Source organism: Sander lucioperca, chromosome 10 (genome assembly GCF_008315115.2).
Source record: "Sander lucioperca isolate FBNREF2018 chromosome 10, SLUC_FBN_1.2, whole genome shotgun sequence".
NCBI lineage: Eukaryota > Metazoa > Chordata > Actinopteri > Perciformes > Percidae > Sander > Sander lucioperca.
In genome coordinates, this window is record NC_050182.1 from 22,362,713 (window position 1) to 22,389,585 (window position 26,873).

The window sequence follows — 26,873 nt, forward strand, 5'->3', positions numbered from 1 at the left end:
ATAGTTATTATAATTTGTATTATTGTTATTGTTGTTATCATTATTTAGTTGGGGGGGGGGGGGGGGGGGTAAAGATTTTTACCTCCAAAGGGGGGAAAGGCAGAAGATGTTTTAGTACTATTGATGTATTTGCGTTTGATATGAACTGAAAGGTTTTTGGTCCTTTAGGGGATCCGTACTTTTGCGCAAGTGCAGGTCATTCGGCAGGGTCGTTGTCGTACGTTCCAGCCTCCAGCCAAAGAAGAAATCTTTTAAGTTTTCTTGGGGTGAGAATAGTTGTCGTACGTAGTATAATTGCGCCAAATACGGGTTTTTGTCGACAAAGCGTTAATAGAGTGTCGGTAACCGGGCCACTAATAGAATATGGCTCTCCGAAGGTGTTGTTGGGGATTTGCAGGGGTTGTTCCGCGGCTGTTGTGGAACAGTACCGTCCTGTCTGGGTCTTCCGTCCCGGGAGCACGAAGCTCTGTGTTCAGCCTTGTCAACACTCACCACGGTTGCAAAAGTGAGCTTCACTTCCATTTAGCGTCGCATTCATTTGTGACAACATTTCGACTGCCCATGTGAATGTCAGCTGGTAGGCTCGCGACATACTATCATGTTTTGAAAATTGTTCATATGTGGCATGCTGTCTGTTTTGCTTTCAGCTACAGAGTTGCTGCTCCGCGGGTTCAGTTCCGCGCCACCGAGCACGGATGTGAGTTATGAGCAGCTGAAGCAGCTCTTGGCTGGCCGGAAGGTTGTACTTATAGACGTCCGAGAGCCCTGGGAACTCAGGGAGTACGGCGTCATCCCCGGGTCAATTAACGTTCCTCGTGAGTGTTCTTCAAAATACACACAAAGTCAGTGTTAGGGCAGGAATGTAACGTCAGACCCACTTGTTAGACCAATATACAAAATGTAGTGTCCAAATAGTTTTAAGTTTTCAGCGGGTCATTAATACATTTGAGAATGTTCCTGAATCATATCAAGTCTGTCACACATAATATTTAGGCCCTATATAACCCAGCTCTGCCTCAGTTTATAATGGCAGGCTTTTTTGATAGGGAATAAACTGCTTCAATAGTACATTCCCAGTCAAATAAAAAATATTTCAACATGGATGACACCTGCAAACAACTTTTTTCATGGTTAACATTTCTTTAAAATAAATTTTATATATATATATATACACAGTGCTGCTCATAAGTATTCATACCCATGCTAAAGTTGACTAAAAAAAGGAATAAAAAAATCATCTTTTGGAAATTGATCTTTTGAGGACACCGATTTGTTTTGTGAATGAATAATGTAAATAAATGTTCTTCCTTAAAATACAGGGGCCATAATTATACATACCCCTATGTTAAATTCCCATAGAGGCAGGCAGATTTTTATTTTTAAAGGCCAGTTATTTCATGGATCCAGGATACTATGCATCCTGATAAAGTTCCCTTGGCCTTTGGAATTAAAATAGCCCCACATCATCACATCCCCTTCACCATACCTAGAGATTGGCATGGTTTGATTTCAGTTAGCCTAATAACTAACTGAGATAAGATCCATATCAATGCAAATCAAACCAGCTATTAGGATAACTGAAATCAAACCATGCCAATCTCTAGGTATGGTGAAGGCTATGTGATGATGTGGGGCTATTTTAATTCCAAAGGCCAAGGGAACTTTATCAGGATGCATAGTATCCTGGATCCATGAAATAACTGGCCTTTCAAAATAAAAGTCTGCCTTCCTCTATGGGAATTTAACATAGGGGTATGTATAATTATGGCCCCTGTATTTTAAGGAAGAACATTTATTTATTTACAATACATTATTCATTCACAAAAAAAATTGGTGTCCTCAAAAGGTCGGATTTTTCCCTCATTTTTTTAATTAAGGCATTAAGATCAATTTCCAAAAGATGATTTTTTTATTCCTCTTTTTAGTCAACTTGACCATGGATATGAATACTTACGAGCAGCACTGTATATATAAAATAATCCTGATAAGTGAATAGGTACAATGCGTTGACACTACTTACCACAGTTCCCAGAAACCACCAAAGTTTAGTTTTATCTAGATTTAAAGTGCTACACTTGACCTATCTGTGCTTCTTTGACTTTGCAGTGGGACAGGTGAACACTGCCCTCCAGCTGGGTCCGGAAGAGTTCAATGAACAGTATGGTGGTAAAATGCCCCAGCAGACAGATAACATTGTGTTCACCTGTCTGAAAGGGATCAGGAGCAAGGATGCGCTCAACACTGCCGCCTCGCTGGGATACAAAGAGTGAGACTGGCATATCTCTTTCAAAATCATTGCTTTTCACTTCAGTATTGAGCCTATCAATTATTGAACTATTGTATTGAACTAAGTAGTGTTTTTCAAGTCTGGGCAAATGCTAGAGTACCAGTACATTTTTATGGCTGAGTTTTATATGTGACTTTTATAATTCATCACAAGACAGTATTAAGTTTAACCAACTTGAGATTTTTGACCCGTTGTTGCATAATGCCAACCCATCATGCAGTGCTCTTTTGAGAGCTGCCACATACCACATCTCCAGTATCTGGCTGAAAAGTAGACAAAATCTATCGTAGAGGCTAAGCCTAAGCGTTAATCCCCTGAGGTGCTGTAGTTTAGTTCAGTTTAGTTTATCTGTTTTACAGAACATAAAAAAACAAATTACATTAAAGAAATACAAAAATACATGAAAGTGTGTGGTAGAAAACCTGTAGCGGCTTATATAAAAACTACAACCTAAGTACATACACAAATGTAGACATACAAAATCAAAAATACTGGTACACTGTACCACGGGTTGAATAGTTGACACACTTTTTACTTTGTTTGATCAATTAAAGTCCAAGTTGTCAGTCAAAAGCAGTAGTTCCATTTATTTCCAGTGCAGCTTAATGGTTTCTCCAAACAAACAGTGACTGTGTTTGTGTCTGGCTGGCTGTGTGTGGCCTTTAGTTGTGTGGGGGGTCAAACACTGTCAGTGCTTCCAGGTAGAACACCTGACTAACCAAAGATTGGTTACTATTTATCCCCTGAGCGCTAATTGGCTTTTGCAGCTACTTAGCTCAAAAGGCTAACATTCAGTATGTTTACATGCACTCCCAATATTCCACTATTATTCCGAATATGACAATATTCCGAATTTGATACAGGTCATGTAAACTGCATACTCCGGTTGGATATTCCGGATAAGGCATTAATCCGAATATAGCATTTTCTGATTAAGATGTGGGATATTCCGGTACTATTTGGGTTTTAGAGGCATTCTTTGGACAATGGATTGGAATATGCGTCTCAATCTGGGTTTTCACCGCAGGCTTATGGTCAGCTCTGGTTGCTGTAAACAAACCCATCAGCCAACAGTTTGCAAGACTGCAGACCCGATAAGAAGGAGAAACACAGCTACTTTTAAACATTATCATAGACTTGGATATCAACAGGTTTTTGGATATGTGCACACATCACTACGCCGACCTTTTCAAGAAGCTGGTTGAAGGAATGAAAGAGAGATGCTGTGTTCACATGGTCCAACAAGTGGTTGAAAACTTTGTTTTTCAAAGTTTTCAACCACTTGTTGGACCGTGTTTTGCACGGCTACATTTAAAAGGGAATATTAGTGGAATATTCACTTTCATCCATCCATCCATCCATCTTCGTCCGCTTATCCGGTCTCGGGTCGCGGGGGTAGCAGCTCCAGCAGGGGACCCCAAACTTCCCTTTCCCGAGCCACATTAACCAGCTCCGACTGGGGGATCCCGAGGCGTTCCCAGGCCAGGTTGGAGATATAATCCCTCCACCTAGTCCTGGGTCTTCCCCGAGGCCTCCTCCCAGCTGGACGTGCCTGGAACACCTCCCTAGGGAGGCGCCCAGGGGGCATCCTTACCAGATGCCCGAACCACCTCAACTGGCTCCTTTCGACGCGAAGGAGCAGCGGCTCTACTCCGAGCTCCTCACGGATGACTGAGCTTCTCACCCTATCTCTAAGGGAGACGCCAGCCACCCTCCTGAGGAAACCCATTTCGGCCGCTTGTACCCTGGATCTCGTTCTTTCGGTCATGACCCAACCTTCATGACCATAGGTGAGGGTAGGAACGAAAACTGACCGGTAGATCGAGAGCTTTGCCTTCTGGCTCAGCTCTCTTTTCTATTCACTTTCATTAGCCATGTAAACAGCTTAGTCGGAATATCGTCTTTTTCGGAATAAGTGCACAACCCGGAATATTATGTGCATGTAAACGTAGTGAATGAAATCATTAAATCCAGCATATTACTATACAGTACAGTCAAACCCTGACAGTGTTGGGGTGACCTGTATCTCACCTGGTAGAGTGTGTACCCCATGTGGGCTGGGTCCTTGAGTGGTTCAGGTACAGGTCCGCATCTGCCCTTTGCTCCGTGTCATCTGCTCTCTCTATCCCCCTTTCCCTGTCATTCTCAAGCTATCATAAAGGCAATTTAAAAACCACCAAAAACAAATGTTTAGTTTTTTACATACCTGTTTATGCAACATATCAATAACTTACTTCCTTTTCCTCTCCATTTCAGTGTTAAGCATTACCCGGGTGGATGGCAAGACTGGGTGAAAAATGAATGAAATGATCCAATGATAACCAAACAGAAAAGAAATACCCCCTTTTTTTCCCAGACTACGCAAATGACTACCTAACTGTGTATGATTGTGAGTTAAAATGAAGCCACAGATACATCTGCAGTTGTATCCACCATCATTCAATAAATTCAATTATAGTTTTGATTAACAGTGATATTTAGTTTGTGTTTTGTCGTTTTTCATTTTATTTCTTTTGTACAATTGATCAACAATGTCGGTCAGGTTTATTAAAGACATGAGAAGACATTTATTTGAATAATTTGTGATATAAATAGGCATAGAGCGGTGACAGTCACTAGGACTAAGATGATCTATGGTATTGAAGGGCCATGTCTAATATCCACTGTGTCTCAGTATGAATTTGCCACCCACCCTCCAGGGAACGTTAACAGATTCCTTCGTCATCCATGATAATAAATGTGTTTGTTTTTAACTGAGAAAAATGCCTCTACTACAGAATTTCAACTGTGACCATGGACCTTGTTCCCTATTAACTTGCCCTTTTACAGCTTAGGATGAAACTCCAAGCAGGACACAGAAATGATATTATCCTGATAGGTAATAAGATTTCTAAATTATCCAAGTGCCTCACGGAACTTAGGAGCAGCTTGTTGACATCAAATCATTGACACTGAATAGGAAACTGACCTGAGTGACTTTCCAGATGCATGACTAAATAATCTGACTCAGAAGTGTTAATTCTATTTCTGCTTAGATCAGAGATCTTCAACAGGGGGTCCTCAGAGTCACTGCAAGGGGGCCTCCAAAATTATTGTTAATTTTTGAAACTTTTTTCAAATTAAAATTATTTAACAAGAATAAAACATTAGCAAATATAAATCCCCACTGATGATAGGCTTTCTGGCCTATGGGTAAGTAGTAGTAGTAGTAGTCACTAAGGTAGCCATCCACAAATACAGTTAATCCTAAGAAATCACTGTGCCATATGTATGTATATTAAAATATTTATAAAATCACGTCAACAATTATTATTTTGATAGCTTAGCATTAGCTTAGCGGCTAGCTGAATGAATAGTTCAACGTGGGAGTCGGGGTTGTTACCATTTGAAGCCAGGCTTCGTAAATACTGTGATAGAAAATACCACAATGATGATGAGTGATGTTATTTAGTTGCAACATGAAAAGAGCTGGTTAGTGGAGATTGATTGTTCAAATGACTTGACAGATTCCACCTCTTCCCAAAAGTCCCAAGGTGCTGCTAGATCTGAGGTCAACAGGGAGGAATAGATGCTCGCTTAATCCATCAAGACATGTTCAGTACAATAAATTAAAACAATGTTATAACTTGGTTTGTACGTTTTCAATGTGCTGAAAACCAATAGCATCTGGCTTTTGGAGAGGTTACAATGTTTGTGTGTGTGTGTGTGTGTGTGTGTGTGTGTGTGTGTGTGTGTGTGTGTGTATGTTGCTAGTAGTAAATGTTTACAGTACATTTTAAGGACTGACCCAGGACCAAGTGACCCTGTAGGTGTTCGCCCTGAACAAACATGAGCACTGTTTTCTCCCCTCATATCACTGTGCCATGTCAACTGTGAACTCCAGACTAACCCCCCCCCCCTTTTTTTCCCCTTCCGCCTCCTTATTTCCCTCAGAAGCAGTTAATTGCATTCTCTTTTTTCTGATTGCTATGGTTTTAATATGTTGAAAACATCAGACAAATAAGTACTAATTTATGTCAAATGTCGCTGGGGCTCTTTGTTCCCCTGCAGCAGCCTCATCAGGTCACCCTCCAGCTTCTGCTCAGCATTCAATTAAAGTCCCTCGTCCCATCAGAGCAGATCACATCAGTGCTGCAACTTCTAGATGCTACCGGACCTTGCCTGCTTGCCTGTCTGCTGCCAAGTGCCGTATTGGACACTGATGGGGTGGATAATACTGGCAAAACCCACTGTGGTACTGATAAACGGGAGTCTGACATGATCCCATTCTGTGATTTTCAGAAAGACTAATGGTTGACGCCCTCAGCCACTATCCCAGCCAAGCTCTGCTCCTCACGATCTGCTGACAGATATCTGAGCAGCAGGTCAAGCCTGAGTTGGTGCAGAGGTTCGAGATTCCACAGGTGTTGGCTCATGAACTGGGCTGTCTTTGACAGAGCTGGGGTATGGCTGGCAATGGGCAGTATAAAACCTGAGACTGGGTTGACAGTCAGGGAGTGCAAACAAGGTGGAACAGCCCTGAAGTGCAGTCAACCACAGACAAGCCCTGCTTGAGTATTTCTGTCATCTCCCTTCAGAGGACCAGAGGAAACACAGTCGCTGCCGCCACCATGAGCCGCAGCCCAGAGAGGATCTCATCCTACCGCCGTCACTTTGAGGACAGCAGCAGCTCGTCCTACCAAGTCAGGGTGTCCAGCCCATCCCCCACCAGGAGAGACACCCGTCATGCCTCCGCCGGCTACTCCTGCAGAGCCGGGGTCAGCGGCATGCGTGTGGAGTCAGTGGGACGAAGGAACGTCTCGGCTGCACGCAGGACTCGCATGGTTGGAGCAGGGTAAGCTGTGTCAGTTACAGTACAGGGCCTACACATTAACAGACGTGGGGTTTATGGGTAAGCAGGCTATACAATTAGATTAGCCTATTATACGTCATTGTCAGTGGTGGAGTGTAAGTACAAATTTGAACTACTTGAGTCTTTTCTTTTCATGTCTCTTTCTACTTCTCCCCTACATCTCAGAGAGAAATATTGTACTTTTTACTCCACTACATTCATCTGACAGCTTTAGTTACTAGTTACTTTACAAATTCAGATTTTTGCACTCACAACACATGTAGTTTATAAAATACAATGTTTTGTTATAAATTAAACTACTCAACAATATAACGGCTACAAGTCCAGCTGGAATGATTAGAAGATGAAACACTTAGTTGATTGACAGAACTGTTTTGATCGTTTCTAAAATGTGAAGATTTTTCTGCATTGAGCACTTTTACTTTTAATACTAATACCAAGTACAGTTTCCTGATGATACTTCCATACTTTTACTTCTACCATTTTCAATGCAGGTCTTTTACATGTAACAGAGTATTTTTTTACAGTGGTATGAGTACTTTCACTTTTTTAAATAATCTGAATACTTCTTCCACCACTGGTCATTGTTAAAGAAAAGACCCGGGCGACTGGGTAGCTCACCTGGTAGAGCGCGTACCCATATGTAGAGGTTTACTCCTCGAAGCAGCGGCCGTGGGTTCAACTCCGCCCTGCGGCCCTTTGCTGCATGTCATTCCCCCTTTCATGTCTTCAGCTGTCCTATATAATTAAAATGCTCAAAAAATAATCTTAAAAAAAGATGTTCTTTATGTAAACGTACGTTCCTCTTTCTCAAACTGTCATTCAAGCCAGAGTACTTTTTAGTACAGGACACTTTCACGTCTCCTCATGATACCTACCCCTTCTTCAAATATGATGTCTTTGGGTAACTTTTCAGCGTGAGTGCAGGAGCCTTGGTCTGTGTCGGGCCAAGTGGAGAACCTCCTATAGATCTGGATGTGGCTGCAGCTGAAAACCATGAATTCCTCAACACCCGCACAACTGAAAGACAGGAGATGATCGTCCTCAATGACAGACTGGCTGTATACATTGACAAGGTAAAACATCCTTCAAACTAACCCCATACTTCTTCCCTCAGTGCTGAAAAATATACATTTCTTTTAAGGAAAAATGCCTTTCGGTGCAAAATGGGAGCATATTACTGTCACTCTGCGAGCACATGGACAGGAAACATGTCGTGCTTTCTGGTTCAAACGTACTTGAAGTCACAGAGGAGGTTTTCTCATGCTTACAGGTTCGATCCCTTGAGCAGCAGAACAAGCTATTGGAAGCAGAGATCGAGGCCTACCAGAACCGCTTTGAGAATCCATCCGGTCTGCGTCTCCTGTATGAGGAACAGCTGAGGGAGCTGAAAAAGATCGCTGACCAGATGAGAGCTCAGCGGGTGAGAAAGAATTCTAAAAAAAAAAAAGCCGCACATCGCCTCTGTTTCTTTCTTTTACGTTTCAGAAGCTCAATAAAGCAGAAAGACTGAATTCTTCGTTTCCGGCGAGGTTTACACCTCACTGAGCTGTAGAGGATCTATCCAGGCAACGATACAAGACGTCAACTTGGTGTTTTCAAGGTTCCTTACCTGGTAACAGGCTTATTTCTGGCAGGCAAATGGAGAGGTGCCTCAGCATGTTAAGGGTGTCAGGGAGTACAGCTGTCTTCAGCTATGTTTTATGCACAGATGAGATGGCTTGATTGTACATTTGCTGACACACACACACACACACACACACACACACACACACACACACACACACACACACAAATGAATTAAGATATAAAATGCACAAGTGTCTGATCTACATTTTCAACGCACCCGTGCACACTCCAAGTCTAATAGACAATCATATTACTTCTGGTTTCTTGGTTGTAGGACATTTCCTTGGCGGCTAAGGAGTCCACAGCTGCCCAACTGGAGGCAATCAAAATCAAATATGAGGAGGCAGTGGAGCTGAGGAGGAAAGCTGAGTTAGACATTGAAGCCTTCCGTCCAGTAGGTGGCATTTAATTATCCAATATCTCTGCCCTCATCAGATTAATTTACAGTCCCAAACCCGTGTGATAATCATGGTGTGTGTGTGTTTGTGTGTTCCTCAGGATGTTGACAAAGCCACCTCCTCGCGCATTGCCTTGGAGAAGAAGCTGGAGCAGCTGGAAGTTGAAATTGAATTCCTAAAACGGGTCCATCAACAGGTGGATACCATCTTCACGTAAGAATCATATATTTAGTTTGGTTTTTCCATTTTTAAGATGACTTTAAGATTTCTTTTTTTTTCCAGGAAATTGATGAGCTCATGAAACAGATCTACTCGGCTCATGCGTCAGCTCAGAGTGCATTCACCCTCCCTGACCTGGCAGCTGCTTTGAAACAAATCCAAACCCAGTATGACGACATCGCAGCCAAAAATCTCCAGGTCAAATAATCACACATCCGCACTGTCTGAAGTCAAATTCTTTGTGTTTTACATTACAGTCATTTGAGTTTTTCACCCCTTATTTTTAGGAGATGGATTCGTGGTATAAAAACAAGTTTGAAGGGTTGACCAGTAAGACGTCAAGGCATGTGGATAAGGTTCGAAGCATTAGAAATGAAATAGCCGGTGCCAAAAAGGATGTGAGTATCAAAAGAATGAATAAATGAGGCTGGATTGACAATTGATATTGAATGTCTATAATGACTAATAATCATATAAAAATATCTCTATCGATCTATACCAGATCCAAAGCAAAGACCGTGAATTGGATGCCCTGAGGAGCAAGAATGAAGCTCTTGAGGCCCGGATCCGAGAGACACAAGAAAATCACAAGAAGGAACTGGAAGACCTGCAGGTAAAGAAAGGCTCATGTAGTCCCAGTGTGCATACCTGTGCACACATATATGCCCACTCTCATGCATGCAGACTAAAAGCCACCACAAGAATTCATTCATAAAGTAATTGTATGGCTCTGTTAACCTAATAGGCTCGGATTGAGGCCCTGCAATTTGAGCTGAAATCCTACAAGGAGAAAATTGCACTGCACCTGCGTGAGTACCAGGACCTCCTGAATGTCAAGATGGCTCTGGAGATTGAGATTACAACATACAGGTGAAGAAAAAATAACTTAAATTGATGTTGTGCCTTGAAATATATATTTAAATGCATGTAAGTTGTGCCCTTTTTAAATATTATTTTTTTTTGTTACAGAAAACTCATTGAAGGAGAGGACCTGCGGCTCTCTGGCATGATGCAAACCCTGTCTCTCACCAGCTGTAGCGTGAGCGCCATTGGTGGTGGGATGAGCTTCAGTGGAGGCAGCATGGGTGGTGGTGGTGGCATGGGTGGCGGGATGATGGGAGGTAGTGGTGGAGGTGTTGGAGGCACGGGGAGTGGAGTGGGAATGAGTGGGGGCATGGGGGCAGGAGGCATGGGCACAGGTCCAGGCAGTGGTGCTGGAGGAATGGGTGGAAGAATGGGTGCTGGAGGTCCTGCTGGTAGGGCAGGTGGGGCAGACATGGGCGGTGGTCATGGATTGGGAGCTGGGGGTGTAGGAGCTGGCGCAGTGGGTGTGGGTACTGGTGGAGGCAGTGGAGGAGTGGGCGCCAGAGGAATGAGTGGTGTTGGCACTGGTGCTGGTGCTGGTAATGGTCTTGGGGGATTGGGCTCCAGAGCTGGAGGTCTGGGAACTGGGGCTGGAGGAGTGGGTGTTGGGGGAAATTTGGGGTTCGGCACCGGAGGCAAAGTTGACAGCGGCGTGGGTGGTGTTGGATTGGGTGGTGGCACTGCAGGTTCAGGTGGCATGGGCACCGCTGTCAATGGTTTCAGTGGAGGAAATAGCGGTGTTGGTGGAGGCACGGGTGACGAAATTGGTGGAGGCATAAATGGGGATGGACGTAAAGATCGTGGTATGGGTCCTGCTGGAATGGGTGGCGGAATCGGAGGGGGTAGAGGAACTGAGGGTGTGGGTGGAGGTGATCTAGGCGTTGCACTGTCAGGCATTGGTGGAATGGGTGACAGCAGTGGTGCCGGGATGGGATATGGATCCGATGGATATGACGGCAAAAATGACCCCTACGCAGAGCAGGCTGTGGAGCTGACGGAGAGGAGGACGGTGCTCATTAGGTAAAGGTACCATCAGGTATCATTTTTCTTTTTCTTTTCAACATTTATTTGCATAAAAATAAAATCAGACTTAAAGTGTCTTAACCTGCTTAGGGTTACATATAAAGCCAGCATACAGCTATTTGGAGGTCCAACAAGCTTCATGTGGTTACTTCAGCCCTCTGCATTTTCTTTCCTCCCCTGCAGAACTGTTAAAAATGAGGATGACGTGCTGGAGATGGACCACCAAGAACAAACCTACACCATCACCGGTGCAGCCGACGACTCTGACGAGGAATGAGCAGCATGAATTCCCAAGTGACCTCCCCTTGGCCTTAAAGCTCCACACCCCCCTGAGCTTTGCACTGACCAAAGCCCATGTCTGGGCACTGACCTTCGCCCTTTGCCCTGGACAAGAAGACCATGAATGACTCTTCGCCTCACCGGGTTTAACTATAACACTCAACATGGTCACTAAACGTTTGTGTGCCTTACACTCCCTCCCTTGTTTTCTACTTGCTGCAAATAAAGCTATCAGCATTCAACTACCTTGTCTTTCTTTTTTATTTGATGTCTTTTTCAGTGTTTACACAATGTTATTAATACTACTTTCATGAAATGCTGGTAAAAGAAAATCTCTTGCACAACTGAGAGAGAGAGCGATGTAGCTTATTTTTGAGTGCTTTGGCTTGTGAGGATAAAGAGGGAGAAAAAGGGAAATGAAGTAGTGAGGGAACAGCAACACAGAGAGAAAGGCAAACTCACCTGAGGGTCGAGGCGGTCGCCCTGACACTTTCTGGAGGGCTAAGGAATCCGTCAGTCAGATTCTGTCCTGCAGCAGAGTGATGGCACACAGCCGTTTCCTGTCCTCATTCCATCCACATCCACACCTTTTCCTCCTGCTGCTGATTGGGAGCGATTGGATCTGGCCAGCAGATGCCAAACACACTCAGTGTCCTGCTCAGGGGCTCAGAGCAGACACATGCAACACACCAATCCTCTGAGAGAAACTAAAACAAAAGATAGGAACAGGGCTGCTGTTATTATAGCAGCAATAACATTACTGTGCCATTATTATTATTATTATTATTATTATTATGAAACACATCTGATTAAAGTCAACTGAAGATCAAAAACCTAATTTGATATTATAGTGGAATGCTTCTACATTACTGGAACCCTAAAATATTTTGCTTTTGCTTGTGAAGATGAATAATCAGAATGCACACATTTAAATATTAATTGCCAAATGTTTATTGCTTCAAATGTTGGATTAAAACTCTAATGTTCTCCGAACTTGGAATACAATAAATTAGTTTTAGTTTTAGCAAATAAATTGCGTAAATAAAATGTCTATACAATCAGGCTTGTGATTTTAGCTATATAATAATAAAAAAACAAGCAAGATTAAATGAAGACAAAACACGAAACGAGCCTACTTTAAGCATTGTTAAAGCCAACGCGCCTCTCTTATCATCATCTCACTGTATTATATCATTGCTTAATAAATCATTTTTACGATGATCACGCAGAGACTTCATGTTGAAATAATCAATATTTCTCTCGGACATCATTTCCACAAGCTCATCCCACCCGAACACGCAGGAGACAATTAGTTCGAACCTAGAACTGTCAATCGGAGATATAATGAGGAGCCGCGAGACAGTCATATCATTATAGATTACATTTTGTTACAGCGAATTATTAATGTGCATCCAACCCGAACGATGTAGGATCAGTGTAGGCCTATATATATATATATATATATATATATATATATATATATATATATATATATATATATATATATATATATATATATATATATATATATATATATATATATATATATATATAAGCTCAGTATATATATATATATATATATATATATGCTTAAGCTCAGTGAGATACATGCACATTTCATCAATATGATGAGATGGAATGTATTATTAATATAATTAACAGAGTGTGTGTGTGTGCGTGCGTGCGTGCGTGCGTGCGTGTGTGTGTGTGTGTGTGTGTGTGTGTGTGTGTGTGTGTGTGTGGAATGCGGAGCTCTCCATGGTGCTTCGTCTTCACAGAAAAACCGACGCGTTGGAACAGACGGGTGTAGTTTTACCATTCAGATAGGCCTGAATAAATTAATAAAAGATAAATTTGCCACATTTCAGACAGTCTAAACCTTCTTTCTGAAACACAGTTTGTCAAAAAGCCTGTTCTAAACATTTTCAAATCAGCAGATTTGATTTAAAAAATGGTTGAATTATTGTTATTTTTATATTATTATTATTATTATTATTATTATTATTATTATTATTATTATTATTATTATTATTATTATTATTATTATTGCAAAACCACAAACAACTATCTACAAAACCGTTTGGAAATTATACATTTTCCCCGTGAAAAGGGAAAAATGCTAAATGATTTGTTCACATAATAACCATGACTTTGGCTAAAATATCTGGCTTCATTCAAACATATAGGCCAGTCAAGGTTACGTGTCTTTAAACATGCTCTTTGCCATTAGAGTTGTTTTGCTCACACTTTTAGTTTGCAGAAACACACCGCATGGCCAATTGGGTCACTAACCTCCATATGAGGAAAAATGCTGTTTAACTCTGGGCCGAGGGAAACAGCTCCTTATATTCACCAAGAAGGGCAAAAGTTGTGACTTTCTTTGAAAGCTGCGGTTTTCTGTCACTTTGTGCATATGCTTTGGGTGGCTAAATCCCAATTAGGGTCGGCTGACACGCTGCTCTATTCATGCACAGCCCTGCCTGCATACATTTGCCTAGGAATGATCTGCTCAAATAGATCTCCTGCTAAATGCGTTGGACAGCAGAGAGAATCGGCCTGACTGACACTTTCTTTCTGAATCAACCGAGTGAGAAAAGGTATGAATTTATAAGGTACACCGAAACATATCAATTCACGGGACTTCACACGCTTTTATCCGCGTCTCCTCATGCGAGACAAAGTGAGTTTAAGTCAGGGAAATGTGGCCTGAAAAAGCCCGGCGCAAAAAAAAAAAAAAAAAAAAACTTTGTAGAGACTTTGAATACCGAAATGGTGCAGCCCACTTCTGGGGGAGAAAGAGAGAAGTCATTCTGAATGAAATCACGCATGAACAGCGTTGAATCTGGTGTCGTTTATTCGGCTCCTCTCTAATGTGATTTTGAATATTAGTCTGGGTTAAAATCCCAATCATGTCATCTGGTGGGAGTCCCATACAAGCATAATTACTATTCAAACGCGTCGCTAATGTCCCACCCGCAGCAAGGCAGCTGGTCTGCCCTGGGTGCAGCTTGCTTCTTTCCCCAGGTTTCTCGGAGAGTTAAACACCTTTAATATGACCGGTTGTGGTTTTAAATAAAGACAAGAAAAAAGATGAGGAGTAAGATAAACAGGCCTGTCCAAAGCGTTTCTCTTTGTCTGAGAGCGGGCTCAGATCTGAAAGGAATAATAATAAGATTCTTTTGCTGCATGGACAGAGTTCAACCTGTCCAGAAAACCAAAAGCATGAGGATTTAAGTTTTCTTTCTTTCTTTCTTTCATTCTTTCTTTCTGTCTTTCAATTAAAACAAGTGTGACCAAATGAATGTGTGAGGTGTCGAAGGTGTGGGCTTACATGTGGAGAAATAAATGGATTTAGACAAACAGTCGTTTCCAAGACGTGGGAATCGGTGAGAAACAGGCCACATTGCTAAGTGGGACAATGATTGGGCTCATTCTGAATAGAACCAAACAAAGTTTATGGGTCGACGTAAAAAATGTGTTTTCTTCCGAGCTCAGAGGGGTCTTAAATGGTGGGCCATTGAAACCAGTCCGGGAGAGGTGGTGGTGAACCCTTGGCTCCCCTCAAGTATAGTCAGGGAGCATGAATGGAGATCCCTGGTGGGGCATTGCTCTCTGTATTTACCGCGTTGCTTTGCAGACAGGTTGTTCCTCTATATTCATGGCTCATTAATGGCCAACCAGTTAAATCAGAGCCCCACCGTTTAGACAGTTAAAATCCGAAAAAGGCTGGCAAGAGCCGGGCAGAGCCGCCCATAAAAACGTCTCCCTCCTCTCCCGACTCCGATTCTTCTCAGCTTGTTATTTACGTTTATTGAAAAAGACGCTGAGTGCATTGAAGAGAAGAAGCGCGCTAGCGGAATGCTGTTGATTGACTCCGCAATATTGTCCCAGAATAAAGATCCGAGCATGTAATTAATGTCTTTTTCCTTTTTTTTTTTTTTTTTTTTTTTATAAAAAGGAGGAGGAACAATAGCGCCGGTCAAGCCATTTGCTTCCAACCCTGTTTTCACTCTGACACCGAGCCTTTTGACTGCTCTTCAGGGCTTCAGAGCGCACAGTGGCGCGGGGATTCAGCCCAGCGACTTCTCCGCAAACCCCGGAGTATAATTCATTTCGCTGTGGAGAAGTGCAGGGGGATTTTAAAGCAGCGCAGGGGTGGATGGGAACCAGCCGCAAATGGCGAGGCGTTAATAAATAACCCCTCCGCACAGCCAGGCGCAAACATTGCGCCCATTGAGGAGATTGTTCGCGTGTCGTTCAGGCTCTTTGACTGGCTGTGGAAGAGAGAGAGAGAGAGAGAGAGAGAGAGAGAGAGAGAGAGAGAGAGAGAGAGAGAGAGAGAGAGAGAGAGAGAGAGAGAGATTAATGTCTTTTATTTATTTAGAGCTTCTTTTTTTTAAATAAATGAATGCAATGCACTGATTTAAATTGAACTGTGCAATGTGTTTTATTGTTTTATTGTTGTTTTGTGTTTATTCTTTATTTCTATTCTTTCTTTAGACAACATATTAAATACTGCTGGGAGGCATAACACCTATCACTTCTGGGCATTTGATCATTTGGTATTATTTGATCTGAAAAGTCATATCACGGGAATTTTTGGCATCGAAAGGATAAGCTATGTCCACAGTGGACAGGTCATAGGTCAACATGTCCACGGTCTGAATGCATCGCCCACAGGTTCTTCCTCTTCTGCTCAGACTCATCGCCACGGCCATCAGAAGGCAAGGCTCCAACTACTTCAACAACCTGCTGCACAGAGACACATGCTAGTCCCTCCAAGTCTCCCATCCCAATCCATCTGTATACCATTCATAGGTGAATCAAACGTTCAAGGCGTTTGGAGTCTTTTGCCATTAGAGTCATGTGGTCTGATATATTTACAATATGATAGTATGTCCATGGTAATGTGAATGGAGTTACAGTTGGGCTGATATATAGTGCCGTAAATCCATCAAAGTTCTGAGTCAAAAGTTGCATTTGACTGTTGTCTTATCTGCGCTGTACAGTGATTCAATCATCCTTCTGAGAAAACCCACCTACTGTCAATTACATAAACTATCTGAAAAATGGGACAAACATTGCATTTTTCAGGTAGTCTTTTTTGTTTTGCAGGACTGCTTTTCTTTGCTCGTGATTTTTCGATTTAGATTTTTTCTATTATAAAATCAATTAATCAACCAATCAATCAATCAATCAATCAATCAATCAATCAAACAAACAAACAATCAATCAAGATCCTCAAGTCAATTAGTCAAACAAAATCAATCATGTAATCACAATAATGTCTATCTTATTCATATGGTAACTTTGGGACTTTGGCGTTGATCATGGATTTAAAATTTCAAACAATATTGAAATATTGTATTATCGTTATAATTCTATATTCGCATATTATTCCTGTAAAGCTCTTGTATTGTGTCATTTTTGTCATTGATTTATAGAGGAGCAGCTTTAAAAAAAAAAATAAGTTAATATTTCGTCACTAAAATAGATAGCTGAATTGAGCTATCATATTAGGTCAAATAATGGAAGTATTTTTCAAAATGATATCGTTCAATATCGTTCAATAATAAATTGTTTCTCGCACTTGCACATCGATACAGCACAATGTACGTGTTGAATAAGACAAGACAGGAAAACCACAAGTGTGTGTGTGTGTGTGTGTGTGTGTGTGTGTGTGTGTGTGTGTGTGTGTGTGTGTGTGTGTGTGTGTGTTGGGAAGATGCTGATAGTTACTCTCTGTTTTTCTCCTGCTGCTGGTTCCTTTCAGTACCTGCCTGATCTCAACCCGGCACACGCCGAGAGTCAATAGAAGTTAACAAATCCTCTAAACTTTCCTGCTCTTTTGTTAAACTAAGGACACAAAGGAGGAGGGAGAATAAAGCGCTTTGAAGTATATAAAACCCAAAGAATGCCAGCCAAGTAGATTTAAAGTAGCCACTGATTTCCAAAAACTGGCTTGAAAGGAAAGAATGGAAAAGGGTGAGGATTTATGGACAAATTATACAGTGGATTTGTCAGTTAAAATATCGGAACTGTCTGGAGGACAAAGCCACATGCTGAGGATTAATGGTCGCTCTGGACCTTTGATTCTGCTCCCTCTTTTCTCTGGCCTTGACAAATTGGATTTTGGGGATGGGAAGGTCGCCTGGCCCTTTGTGTCTCTTGACCAGTTTGGAGCAATTCATTATGCGGCGGGGTGAGGGAAAGTCTCCATGTGACCACGCCGGCCCGTTTTCCCTCTCCTCACAGCTGCTGGGAGAGCCCAACTCTCTCACACTCACACACACACACACACACACACACACACACACACACACACACACACACACACACACACACACACACACACTCCTCGCTGCTGCTGCAAACTCAGGACCGCTCCCCCTCCTCCCCCTTTAAACTACCTTATAGCACAGCATCACCTCTTTCCACAACCCCGCACCCCCCGCACTCACTTGCATCCTGAGCTGGAGAGGTCGGGGAGGGGTGGAGGGTGTGCACCGTGCACTAGAAAAGCCGGAGAGCATAACGCCACCGCGTCACTTTGAGGGCGGATATCGGCCGGTCCTCATCCTCTCTTCCTCCTGCTCTTCCTCCTTCCCTGCACTCTCCCACTCGGTCTCCATCAGCCTTCATGGTTCTGATCTCAGCCCACGCCATGCAAGCCACCCGGGCGTCCACCACCGTCAGTGTGTTTGCGGACTGCAGCATCCCGGCCGGGCTCCGGATAGGACCGGTACCGGGCATCTTCAAACTCGGGAAATACGCGTCGGACCGTAAGGAAGTTGGACCCAAGAAAAAGGTAAGAAAACATTTTTCAAATATATATCTTTAAGTTTTCATTTCATGTTTTTGACCAGGCCTGCAGCCCAAGAAATGCGTCTAATTTTGAAATATTTCGGTTAAAAGTTGCATTGCTGTATTTTTAAATACACTTTTTTTTTTTTTTTACCAATTTAGTCATTCCAAAATGGCATCAAAAACTTTTTTCAAACAATTTTACTTTACTTTGTTTTGTGAGCATAATTTACGCAACCGACTTCGATAAATAACCCCATAATAAATCTAAACACTCGAATTTTGTAGGCCTATAGGCTATATATATATAGGCCTATAGCTACATATTAAAAACGAACGGACTGATTTGGATTTTAAAACTGCACTGTCAAACTCCATCGGGCCATCGGCTATTAATTGGTTTGGCCTGTCAAGTTGGAAATAATTGAGCTCCATTAGTTGGCCGACTTGTCAGTCTGTACTTCTACTTAACCGGCCTAATGGGCGACCCTGCTCTGCTGTGTGGGATTTCATGCCCTCAGCCGCCTCACATTTCCCCGCATGGCTGGCCTGTTCTCCCGATGAGCCGTTTAATTTTAATGTAATCCGGCCACAGAAAGATGCCACAGAGGCCGGGACCTCAGCCTGGGGCTACGGGGAATCATTTTAATAATAACACTGATAGGCCTACAAGATCAAATGAAACAAACTGCATCCATGTTATTGGAATGGGATTTATCTGATAAACAGCAGTGATGAAACCCAGAGGAGTAAAGAGTTTAAACAGTTATCTGTGCGGTCCGTCTACCTCCGCAGCCTGTTATTGTTGCCGCTGTCAGCGGTTGTGATTGATGCGTCTAAATGCTTGGCCCCGGGCTGCCGGCGATCATCAGGTGCAATCTCTGTGTCAAATGTCACGCTTCGATCTTTAATGTCCTTGAACAGTTTAGAAACGCTTTGACACTCCTCAAATTCGTTTCCCATATCAACTCAATTAGGCCCGAGCGTCATTTTCCTTAGTGAATTATCAGCAGAGCGGATAAAGACGCATTAAGCGCGCTTTGGTCATGCGTGGCCGCTGCACCTCCAGGTAGAATAGCACATAGTCAAGGGCGACTCTATTGGTGAGAAAAATAGTTAAATCAAATATGAATAAACAAATTAATTAATTTAAAAAGAATTAAAAAAAAAACAGGGGGATTCATAAAACAATGTTTGGAAAGAAAACGGCAAAAGTTGCGCTTTTGAAAAAATGAGGCCAAATGAGTTTTTCTCAACTGTAATTAGTTTTAATTTCAATCTCTTTGTTTGTCTGTGAGGCGGCCTTGGCGTTCATATTCCCCATCATTATCATATACTGTATAGTCAAACTCATGCTCACTCTGACTGTTTGTTTGCTGTCTTAGATCCGCTTGGTACGGGGAGAGTTCGTGGATGAGTCGGCCTGTCCCGTGCCAGACTGGATCGGATTCATCCGCGCCGCCAGAAACAGTCAAGAACAAAACCTGGAGGCTGTGTCGGACTTACCTGGCGGACAGGTGAATTTTCATGACATCTCACTTTTAGCCGCAGTGTCAGATTTCTTCTCCCATGTTGGACACTTCACTTCAGTCTTCCTCTTCCCTTTTCTGTCTGAAGATTTTCTACCGCGTGCTGAGAGAAATCCCTTCAGGAGAGGAGCTCAGTGTCTGGTACTCCAACGCTCTGGCTCAGTGGTACGACATCCCCACCACGGCCACTCCCACACACGACGAGAAAGGTAAATCAGACCGCTGGTGTCGATCCAGCGGGCCCATTATCTGGAAATAAAAAGATGGGAATTATAGAAAAAAAAATATATGACTACACGAGCTCTGAATTATAAGGTTATGCCTGGCTGTGAACAGATGTGGACACTGAGGATTTTAAGATGTAGCCTATTAATACTAATAAAGACCATAATAATAATTCCAAATACCACATTGTTTTTTTTAGATGTTTTTATTGCATGATACATAATATGTTTTAATTCTGGTGACATGCCTGCGCTCAGATTGACACTGACACAACGTCGACATGCTGAGGGCTCCATCTCTGCACACTTAAATAGCTGCCAATACCCGTGATGTCCCTCCTTTATCGCTCAGAGATGGAAATCAATTGGATGTTGTTTTTTTCCTCAGGCAGCCTAGTTATTTATTTATTTTTGTCATTTATTAACTTATTTATCCCGAAAAATACCACACGTTTCAATAAATGAAAACAAATTCAACAATCACTTTCTTTAAAAAAAAAAAAGAAGAAAAGAAGAAAAAAAAGAAGTGAAATTCGGTTAAATAATAGGATGGATGTTTTACTTCAGGCCTACAGCAGTAATGATTGAATCGATATTTACCCGAATGAAAGTGTAGCATTTATTCATTTGATGGGCACAACATCCTAATCTTAGCTTTAATTACCACCGATGATATTTCCTGTCAGAAGAGCTGATGTTTCTTGTTTGGATCAGTTTTTTTAATCGGCTTGTTTGGGCTAGTAGTGGGCTTGGGGATTAATTCCTAATCTGGCCAAAACACCATCTCAGCAGGAACTAATCCGTTGAGGAAAAAAAAAAGATGATTTACAGCAGACACCTTACAGGGAATTCCATTCAGTTCACATGCTTAATCCACTTTATCTGGACCTGTATGGGCCTCTTAACGGATTGAATAAATGTGAAAGCAAAACGGCGAAGCTTCGAATGATATTGAATTTGCGTCGAGTCAAAAGATAATTGTGATAAAGTAATTACGGTGCTTGAAGCGAAACAATAATAAAAAGCAATTAAAAACATAAATTAACGTGTCTCGGCGACCATGGAAGAAGAAGAGGCTGGTGATTCAGTTGCGAGACGGAGGTTAACAAATGTCAGCGCGTCATTAATATTCATGTATTCAAAAGCAAATAAATTCAAAAACAAGTGCTTCACGGTAAATTAGGTGGGTGCGTCAAGGTATTGTGGCTTAATGAATGCTAACTTTTATATGGGGTGTATATTACCCTGATTCTCCGGCCCAACACCGTGTGCGCTCCTGGACATACGCTCTCTCCCATTATTAGGCGTCAACAGATGGGCCGGCGCCATTGTTTCTGGAGACTTGCGATTTCAAGCAACAGCTGCTGTCACTTCCACGGGAAAGGCAAAGTCCCGCATTCAATGCATCGGTTTCTGAGCGCCAGATTGGGCAGGGCGTTTGCTCTTTTGATGGCGATCATAAACAATGACCCGTATGAGGATTACAAAATCATTACATCTATATTAACCTCTGAGTACTCGACTGGGGGTCATTAAAATGGCCTTCTGTGTCTATTACCATTTGGCACCAGACCGTAGAAACCGGATCATATCCATTTATCCTTTTTATTATTTAAATTGAAGGTGATGTGCAGTGAGTGACTGATGGAAATGTTGCTCTTTGAAGGGACATTTTCAAAGTAACATTGATACAATATTACAATGTTTAAATATGGCAATCTCTCGATTTTATGCCAAATGTATGCGTTTTTATTATAACTGCATCACACCCTTCAATTTGTGTGCGCGTGTTGTGTGTGGTTGGGGTGGTATTGGGAGAAGAGGGGGGGTGGATGACTTGTCTGTGTAGGCGCTCACAGGTATTTTATCTACAGGTCGCCAAACCTGTTATTTTCATTTTATGCACAGACCTGGCATATTACGCACGGGAATATATTGTAAATTGTCATGTCATTAGTATTAAATCTGGCTTCACGCTGTGTTGGGGGACTTAATGATCCACATCCATCTGATAATTAATGCCATGTTTGCTGTTGTCTCTACAGGTGAGGAGCGTTACATCTGCTGGTACTGCTGGAGAATATTCAAATACCCGAACACACTCAAGGCCCACGTCCACTTCCACTGCGCCCTGAGCAATGGGCGGGGGTTTGTGAACAGCGAGCAAGCCAGAGGCACGGAGACCTTCAGCAGGTCACCAAAATCTGGAGACATCCCCAACACTTCCACCTTTCCGAGGAGCGGCCACAGTATCTCTTCCATGTCAGACTCTGGCAGGCGGGGACTGTCCTCCTCGCCGTTTCTACACAAAGTGGGACTGTCAAAGAAAAGCAGCTCAGAGGAGCAGGACAGGGCCCTCGACATGAGCGTTACCTCTGCCAGAAACCAAGGACACATCCTCGGCCTCGGCGCCACATCCTCAGTGCTGAGCAGCATGGGCTTCCACCCGGGTGTGCGCTCTGCCTTCAAACCGACCGGCGTCTCCAAAGTCCCGGGCGCGGACGCCTCCAGAGAGGACGCAAATGGGAAGCTGAGCGGCCTGGGATTCAGCAAACTCATTGGAAACATGAAACCTATCCGTAATGTAGGCGAGACTCTAAATGGAGCAGGGAACCCCCCTCCCAAGTGTACACCTGCAATTATGGACTCCGCATCTCCAATGGTGCCATGCACAAACGCTATCCGAGGCTTCCCGTTGCTGCCTCACATAGAGGAGAACTCAGCTTTTAAGCACGTAGAGAGTCGGATGCACTCCGGCCTGTCCCCATCCCGTTACCCCCAGATGCCCCCTGGACTCCAATTTGAGAGGTTCTCTCTCCCTCACTTCGACGGCGTCAAGACATATGGTGGAGACTGTAACATCCCACTCATGCCCCTCACTGTCTACAACGGGGAGCTCCTGTACAGCTCGCCTTACTATCCGCTAAAATTCCACTTCAGCAACCTCCTCAAGTACCCGGAGTCCATGTCATACTTTGGCGCGCCCTCACTGAACCATGACCTGGGCTCCATCACCAACATCGACCGGGAGATCGCCATGCACACGCAACAGCTGTCTGAAATCGCGGCGGAGAAGAACCGGACGAGGCTGGACTCAATGCCCACCGGGAGCGCCAGCAATGCCGGGTCTGGCAAACCGAAAAAGGGACACCTGTGTCTGTATTGCGGCAAGCTGTACTCGAGAAAATACGGCCTGAAAATCCACATGAGGACTCACACAGGTTACAAGCCGCTCAAGTGCAAAGTGTGCTTCAGGCCGTTTGGAGACCCCAGCAACCTGAACAAACACATCCGGCTCCACGCGGAGGGGAACACGCCCTACAGGTGCGACTTTTGTGGCAAGGTGCTGGTGCGGAGGCGGGACCTGGAGAGGCACGTCAAGTCCAGACACCCGGGCCAGACCGTCAAGAAATTGGAGGACAAACCGGGCGGCGTGTTCGAGGACGCCGAGCAAAAGAGCGACAATGACAGTGATGTGGACGTGTGCTTCACCGACGACCAGAGCGACCAAGAGTCGAGCAAAAATAATGACTGAGAAGCTTTCATGCCCAGGAGAGAGACTGCTCATTGACTTTAATTTATGTACACAAGAAAACATGTCAAGTTTACTGAAGCTTGAATCTTTACATTTTAGACATTGACCCAATGGCGTCAGAACTACATGGCACCACATTGTCCAAACGTAATGATAATTCGCAGTTGAAGTATTACTTTTGGATTCAAGGGGGACTTCTTTTTTTTGTTTGGTGTTTCATCGTGACTTATTCGAGAGAAAAAAATAATTATCCTAGCCTATATTTAGTCGTTAGTCACAGTAATCGGGCAAGTAAAATGTTCTTTGGCTTGCTCATGGACACATATTGTTCTGGTCTGCCTGTAACATGTGACCTTTGGATTCGGGCACGCTTTCTTAACCATGCAAAAAGCCAGGGGTGTTGCAGACATTATCGTTTGTTTCAAATACAAATGACCATCATTGTTTTCAGATTTTTTAAAAAAAAGATTTTTTTTGCAAATGGCAAATCTTTCTTTATCTACTGCGTCTCAAAACACTGACAATTCTACAGAACTATCACAGCACCTGCGCACAAAACAATAACAATGATCCAACATCACTTCCAGACATTTTCAGTCGCTTCAAGAAAATAAACAGTTAGGGCTGAATATGACACTAAATGACTTAAGTTAGATATATTTTTTTGCAGTGTAAAAAAAGGTAACGGCTGTCTTTTGTGTCTCCCGCTGAGAAAGGATATATGCGTTTATTCACCTAAAGGCATAAAAAAAATAATAAAAAAAAAATCAAAAGAGCACTAAATTCCATCACACTAGATATGGACGCATTCTGGGAAATTATGAGCTGTAAAAGAATATGATTCTTTTCTATTTTGTTTTATTTTTATTGTGGAAAAAATGCATCATTCTCACGTTCCCTTCTGAACTATCAGTTGCACTTTAAAAACAACAATGGGCATTTAATTTCAACAAAACAGATGCATAATGATTTATTATAATGCAACTTATTTTCATCACTCCATTAAAGATTTCGGATTCCCTGCGCCTCACTGAGTAACACACTGTACTTAAATATGCACTTTCCTGCCGAGGCCCGCTGTTGTTAGAAAAGCAGCCAGCAGCAGCAGAGGCCTTTATTTAAGGAACTATTTCTAGAGAAAGAAAATTGTATTGGTTGCAGTTATAGCCTATGTAAAGAAGTGTAAAGTATGATATTTCACATTTCAGTGGAGAAGTGTTGTATACGTTTGTTTATAAGTGATATTGTCTAGGAGCACAATGTTTACTCCTGTGTCCATTAAGTCGTTGGTTTTTGAATAAATTTAATTTAAATATCAAGAAAAAGTTGTTGAAGGATTTCTTTTTGTTGTTGTCTCCGTGACATGTTCAAAATCCCCCGGTGAACGGCGTTGTCCGTGGACAACTCCACGATGTCCTACTGTCATATTCATGACGTTTGGTGTTGAGGGTTGTGGGACACAGACTGCTAGACGCTCATTATGCAGATGGGGCGGACTAGTAGCTGCACACCAACCACCGTTATCAATCCGCACCGAGGCTCAGTCCGTCGGGCCTGTTGCTGTCACTAACGCACGGCTGGTGGGGCGCTGGAAGAGCCAAATATGTCTTTTCTTTTTATTGTTGTTGTTTTTCTTGTTCTTCATCTGCTTTTTCGTGTTCTTCATCTTCTTTTTCTTGTTCTTCATCTTCTTTTTCGTGTTCTTCATCTTCTTTTTCTTGTTCTTCATCTTCTTTTTCGTGTTCTTCATCTTCTTTTTCGTGTTCTTCATCTTCTTTTTCTTGTTCGTCTTTTTTCTATTTCTTGTTGTTCTTTTTCTTCTTCCATTACTACTACTACTACTACTACTACTACTACTACTACTACTATTACTACTACTACTACGACTACTACTACTAATAATATTAATACTACTACTACCACTACTACTACTACTACTACTACTACTACAGATAATAATAATAATAATATTTTTACCCAGGGAAGAAAGTATTCAGATGCTTTTATAGGCTAAATAAAAGTAACAATACTGCAATGGAAAAGTACTCTGTTTTATATTACATGTCATTTAGCTGACCCTTTTATCCAAAGCGACTTACAATTACTATATATGTCAGAGGTTGCACGCCTCTGGAGCAACTAGAGGTTAAGTGTCTTGCTCAGGAACACATTGTATCGCAGTGGGAATGGAACCCAGGTCTCCCACACCAAAGGCATGTGTCATATCCACTGCACCATCACCACCACCTCTGTTTAAAGATTTAAAGCTTAAAGCTCCCATATTATGCTCATTTTCAGGTTCATAATTGTATTTTAAGGTTGTACCAGAATAGGTTTACATGGTTTAATTTTCAAAAAACACCATATTTTTGTTGTAGCCTACTGCACAGCTCTCTTTCACTGCTGCAGATCCTCTTTTCACCTTGTGTTCAGGTCTCTGTTTTAGCTACAGAGTGAGACATCTTTTCTTCTGTACTATCTTTGATTGCACTCTCACATGCGCAGTAGCTCAGATCATAGATCATGTCAGCTAGCTAGCTCCATAGACAGTAAAAGAAAGATGTTTCTCCAACTTTGGAGAACGGTTGCGGTTAGCTAGTTTGTTTTGGCTAGTGACGTAGAAAGCCGTGCAGATTTTGACCAGCTCACCCAGAGACTGAAGGCAGGACACATTCAGAAACTGTATCTCAATCTAAACAGCATGGATGGATTTTTTTCCAAGTTTGTATGCGTGTGGAAGCACCAGAGACAAAAAAATAAAAATATATCATTGATGATGATTTTTTCATAATATGGGCAATTTAAATATTAGCAAATTGGGTAACACTTTACAATAAGGTACACAAACATGTAGGTAGTTACTGAGGAACGAATGAGGAACGAATGAGGAACAAATGGTTACTTAATGATTAGTTACTGATTGACTGATTCAAGCACTAATGATTAGTTACTGGTAAACATAATGGTAGCTACTGTTAAATGAATGAGTTAGCTAATGATTAGCAAAATGTTGTAGTTAAATCCATAACTTGAGTAAATGTATTAAGTTACATTCCACCACTACATTCCCCCTGTCCCATTTGACCATAAAGTCCCTGATCTGGATTATTTCTGAATTATTAAGGCACCAAGTTTTAAGGTGGTAAAATAAAAGCTGCCGCCTCCTTTTTATGCAAAAAACAAACAACTACCCATGCGGGTAGTGTTTGAAGGAAAGAGGTTGCAGATAA

General features: G+C 42.4%; 3 protein-coding genes across 6 annotated transcripts; all 3 read left to right on the forward strand.

The window, feature by feature from the left end:
- Nucleotides 1-200: 200 nt before the first annotated feature.
- tstd3 (thiosulfate sulfurtransferase like domain containing 3) lies at nt 201-6,496 on the forward strand. 2 transcript variants are annotated; one of them, XM_036005882.1, is made up of 4 exons: nt 201-505; nt 648-815; nt 2,107-2,266; nt 6,335-6,496. In XM_036005882.1, exons 1-4 carry the CDS (start codon nt 364-366, stop codon nt 6,381-6,383), a joined length of 519 nt encoding a protein of 172 aa, XP_035861775.1. In that variant the 5' UTR covers nt 201-363; the 3' UTR covers nt 6,384-6,496. The 2 variants fall into 2 exon arrangements, with proteins under 2 accessions (XP_035861775.1, XP_031178658.1); XM_031322798.2 differs by lacking the exon at nt 6,335-6,496 and adding an exon at nt 4,544-4,763 and having other exon boundaries at nt 204-505.
- Nucleotides 6,497-6,790: 294 nt separating this feature from the next.
- Nucleotides 6,791-11,701, forward strand: zgc:172323 (uncharacterized protein LOC564165 homolog). 3 transcript variants are annotated; one of them, XM_031322773.2, is made up of 11 exons: nt 6,791-7,121; nt 8,056-8,215; nt 8,413-8,562; nt 9,043-9,162; nt 9,267-9,362; nt 9,449-9,583; nt 9,673-9,783; nt 9,888-9,998; nt 10,131-10,255; nt 10,355-11,285; nt 11,456-11,701. In XM_031322773.2, exons 1-10 carry the CDS (start codon nt 6,898-6,900, stop codon nt 11,271-11,273), a joined length of 2,151 nt encoding a protein of 716 aa, XP_031178633.1. In that variant the 5' UTR covers nt 6,791-6,897; the 3' UTR covers nt 11,274-11,285; nt 11,456-11,701. The 3 variants fall into 3 exon arrangements, with proteins under 3 accessions (XP_031178633.1, XP_031178634.1, XP_031178632.1); XM_031322774.2 differs by having other exon boundaries at nt 10,355-11,275; XM_031322772.2 differs by having other exon boundaries at nt 10,355-11,269.
- A 6,357-nt stretch (nt 11,702-18,058) lies between these two features.
- Nucleotides 18,059-23,908, forward strand: prdm13 (PR domain containing 13). Its single transcript, XM_031322780.2, has 4 exons — nt 18,059-18,359; nt 19,741-19,872; nt 19,973-20,093; nt 22,154-23,908. Exons 1-4 carry the CDS (start codon nt 18,192-18,194, stop codon nt 23,641-23,643), a joined length of 1,911 nt encoding a protein of 636 aa, XP_031178640.1. The 5' UTR covers nt 18,059-18,191; the 3' UTR covers nt 23,644-23,908.
- Nucleotides 23,909-26,873: the final 2,965 nt, after the last annotated feature.

Coding starts and splice junctions, on each gene's coding strand:
- tstd3 (XM_036005882.1), top strand. CDS start 364: ATGGCTCTCCGAAGGTGTTGTTGGGGATTTGCAGGGGTTGTTCCGCGG. Junction 816..2,106: donor CGGGTCAATTAACGTTCCTC/GTGAGTGTTCTT, acceptor TTGACTTTGCAG/TGGGACAGGTGAACACTGCC. Junction 2,267..6,334: donor GCCTCGCTGGGATACAAAGA/GTGAGACTGGCA, acceptor TTTGTTCCCCTG/CAGCAGCCTCATCAGGTCAC.
- prdm13 (XM_031322780.2), top strand. CDS start 18,192: ATGGTTCTGATCTCAGCCCACGCCATGCAAGCCACCCGGGCGTCCACC. Junction 19,873..19,972: donor CGGACTTACCTGGCGGACAG/GTGAATTTTCAT, acceptor TTCTGTCTGAAG/ATTTTCTACCGCGTGCTGAG. Junction 20,094..22,153: donor TCCCACACACGACGAGAAAG/GTAAATCAGACC, acceptor TTGTCTCTACAG/GTGAGGAGCGTTACATCTGC.
- zgc:172323 (XM_031322772.2), top strand. CDS start 6,898: ATGAGCCGCAGCCCAGAGAGGATCTCATCCTACCGCCGTCACTTTGAG. Junction 9,584..9,672: donor TCGCAGCCAAAAATCTCCAG/GTCAAATAATCA, acceptor CCTTATTTTTAG/GAGATGGATTCGTGGTATAA. Junction 9,784..9,887: donor TAGCCGGTGCCAAAAAGGAT/GTGAGTATCAAA, acceptor GATCTATACCAG/ATCCAAAGCAAAGACCGTGA.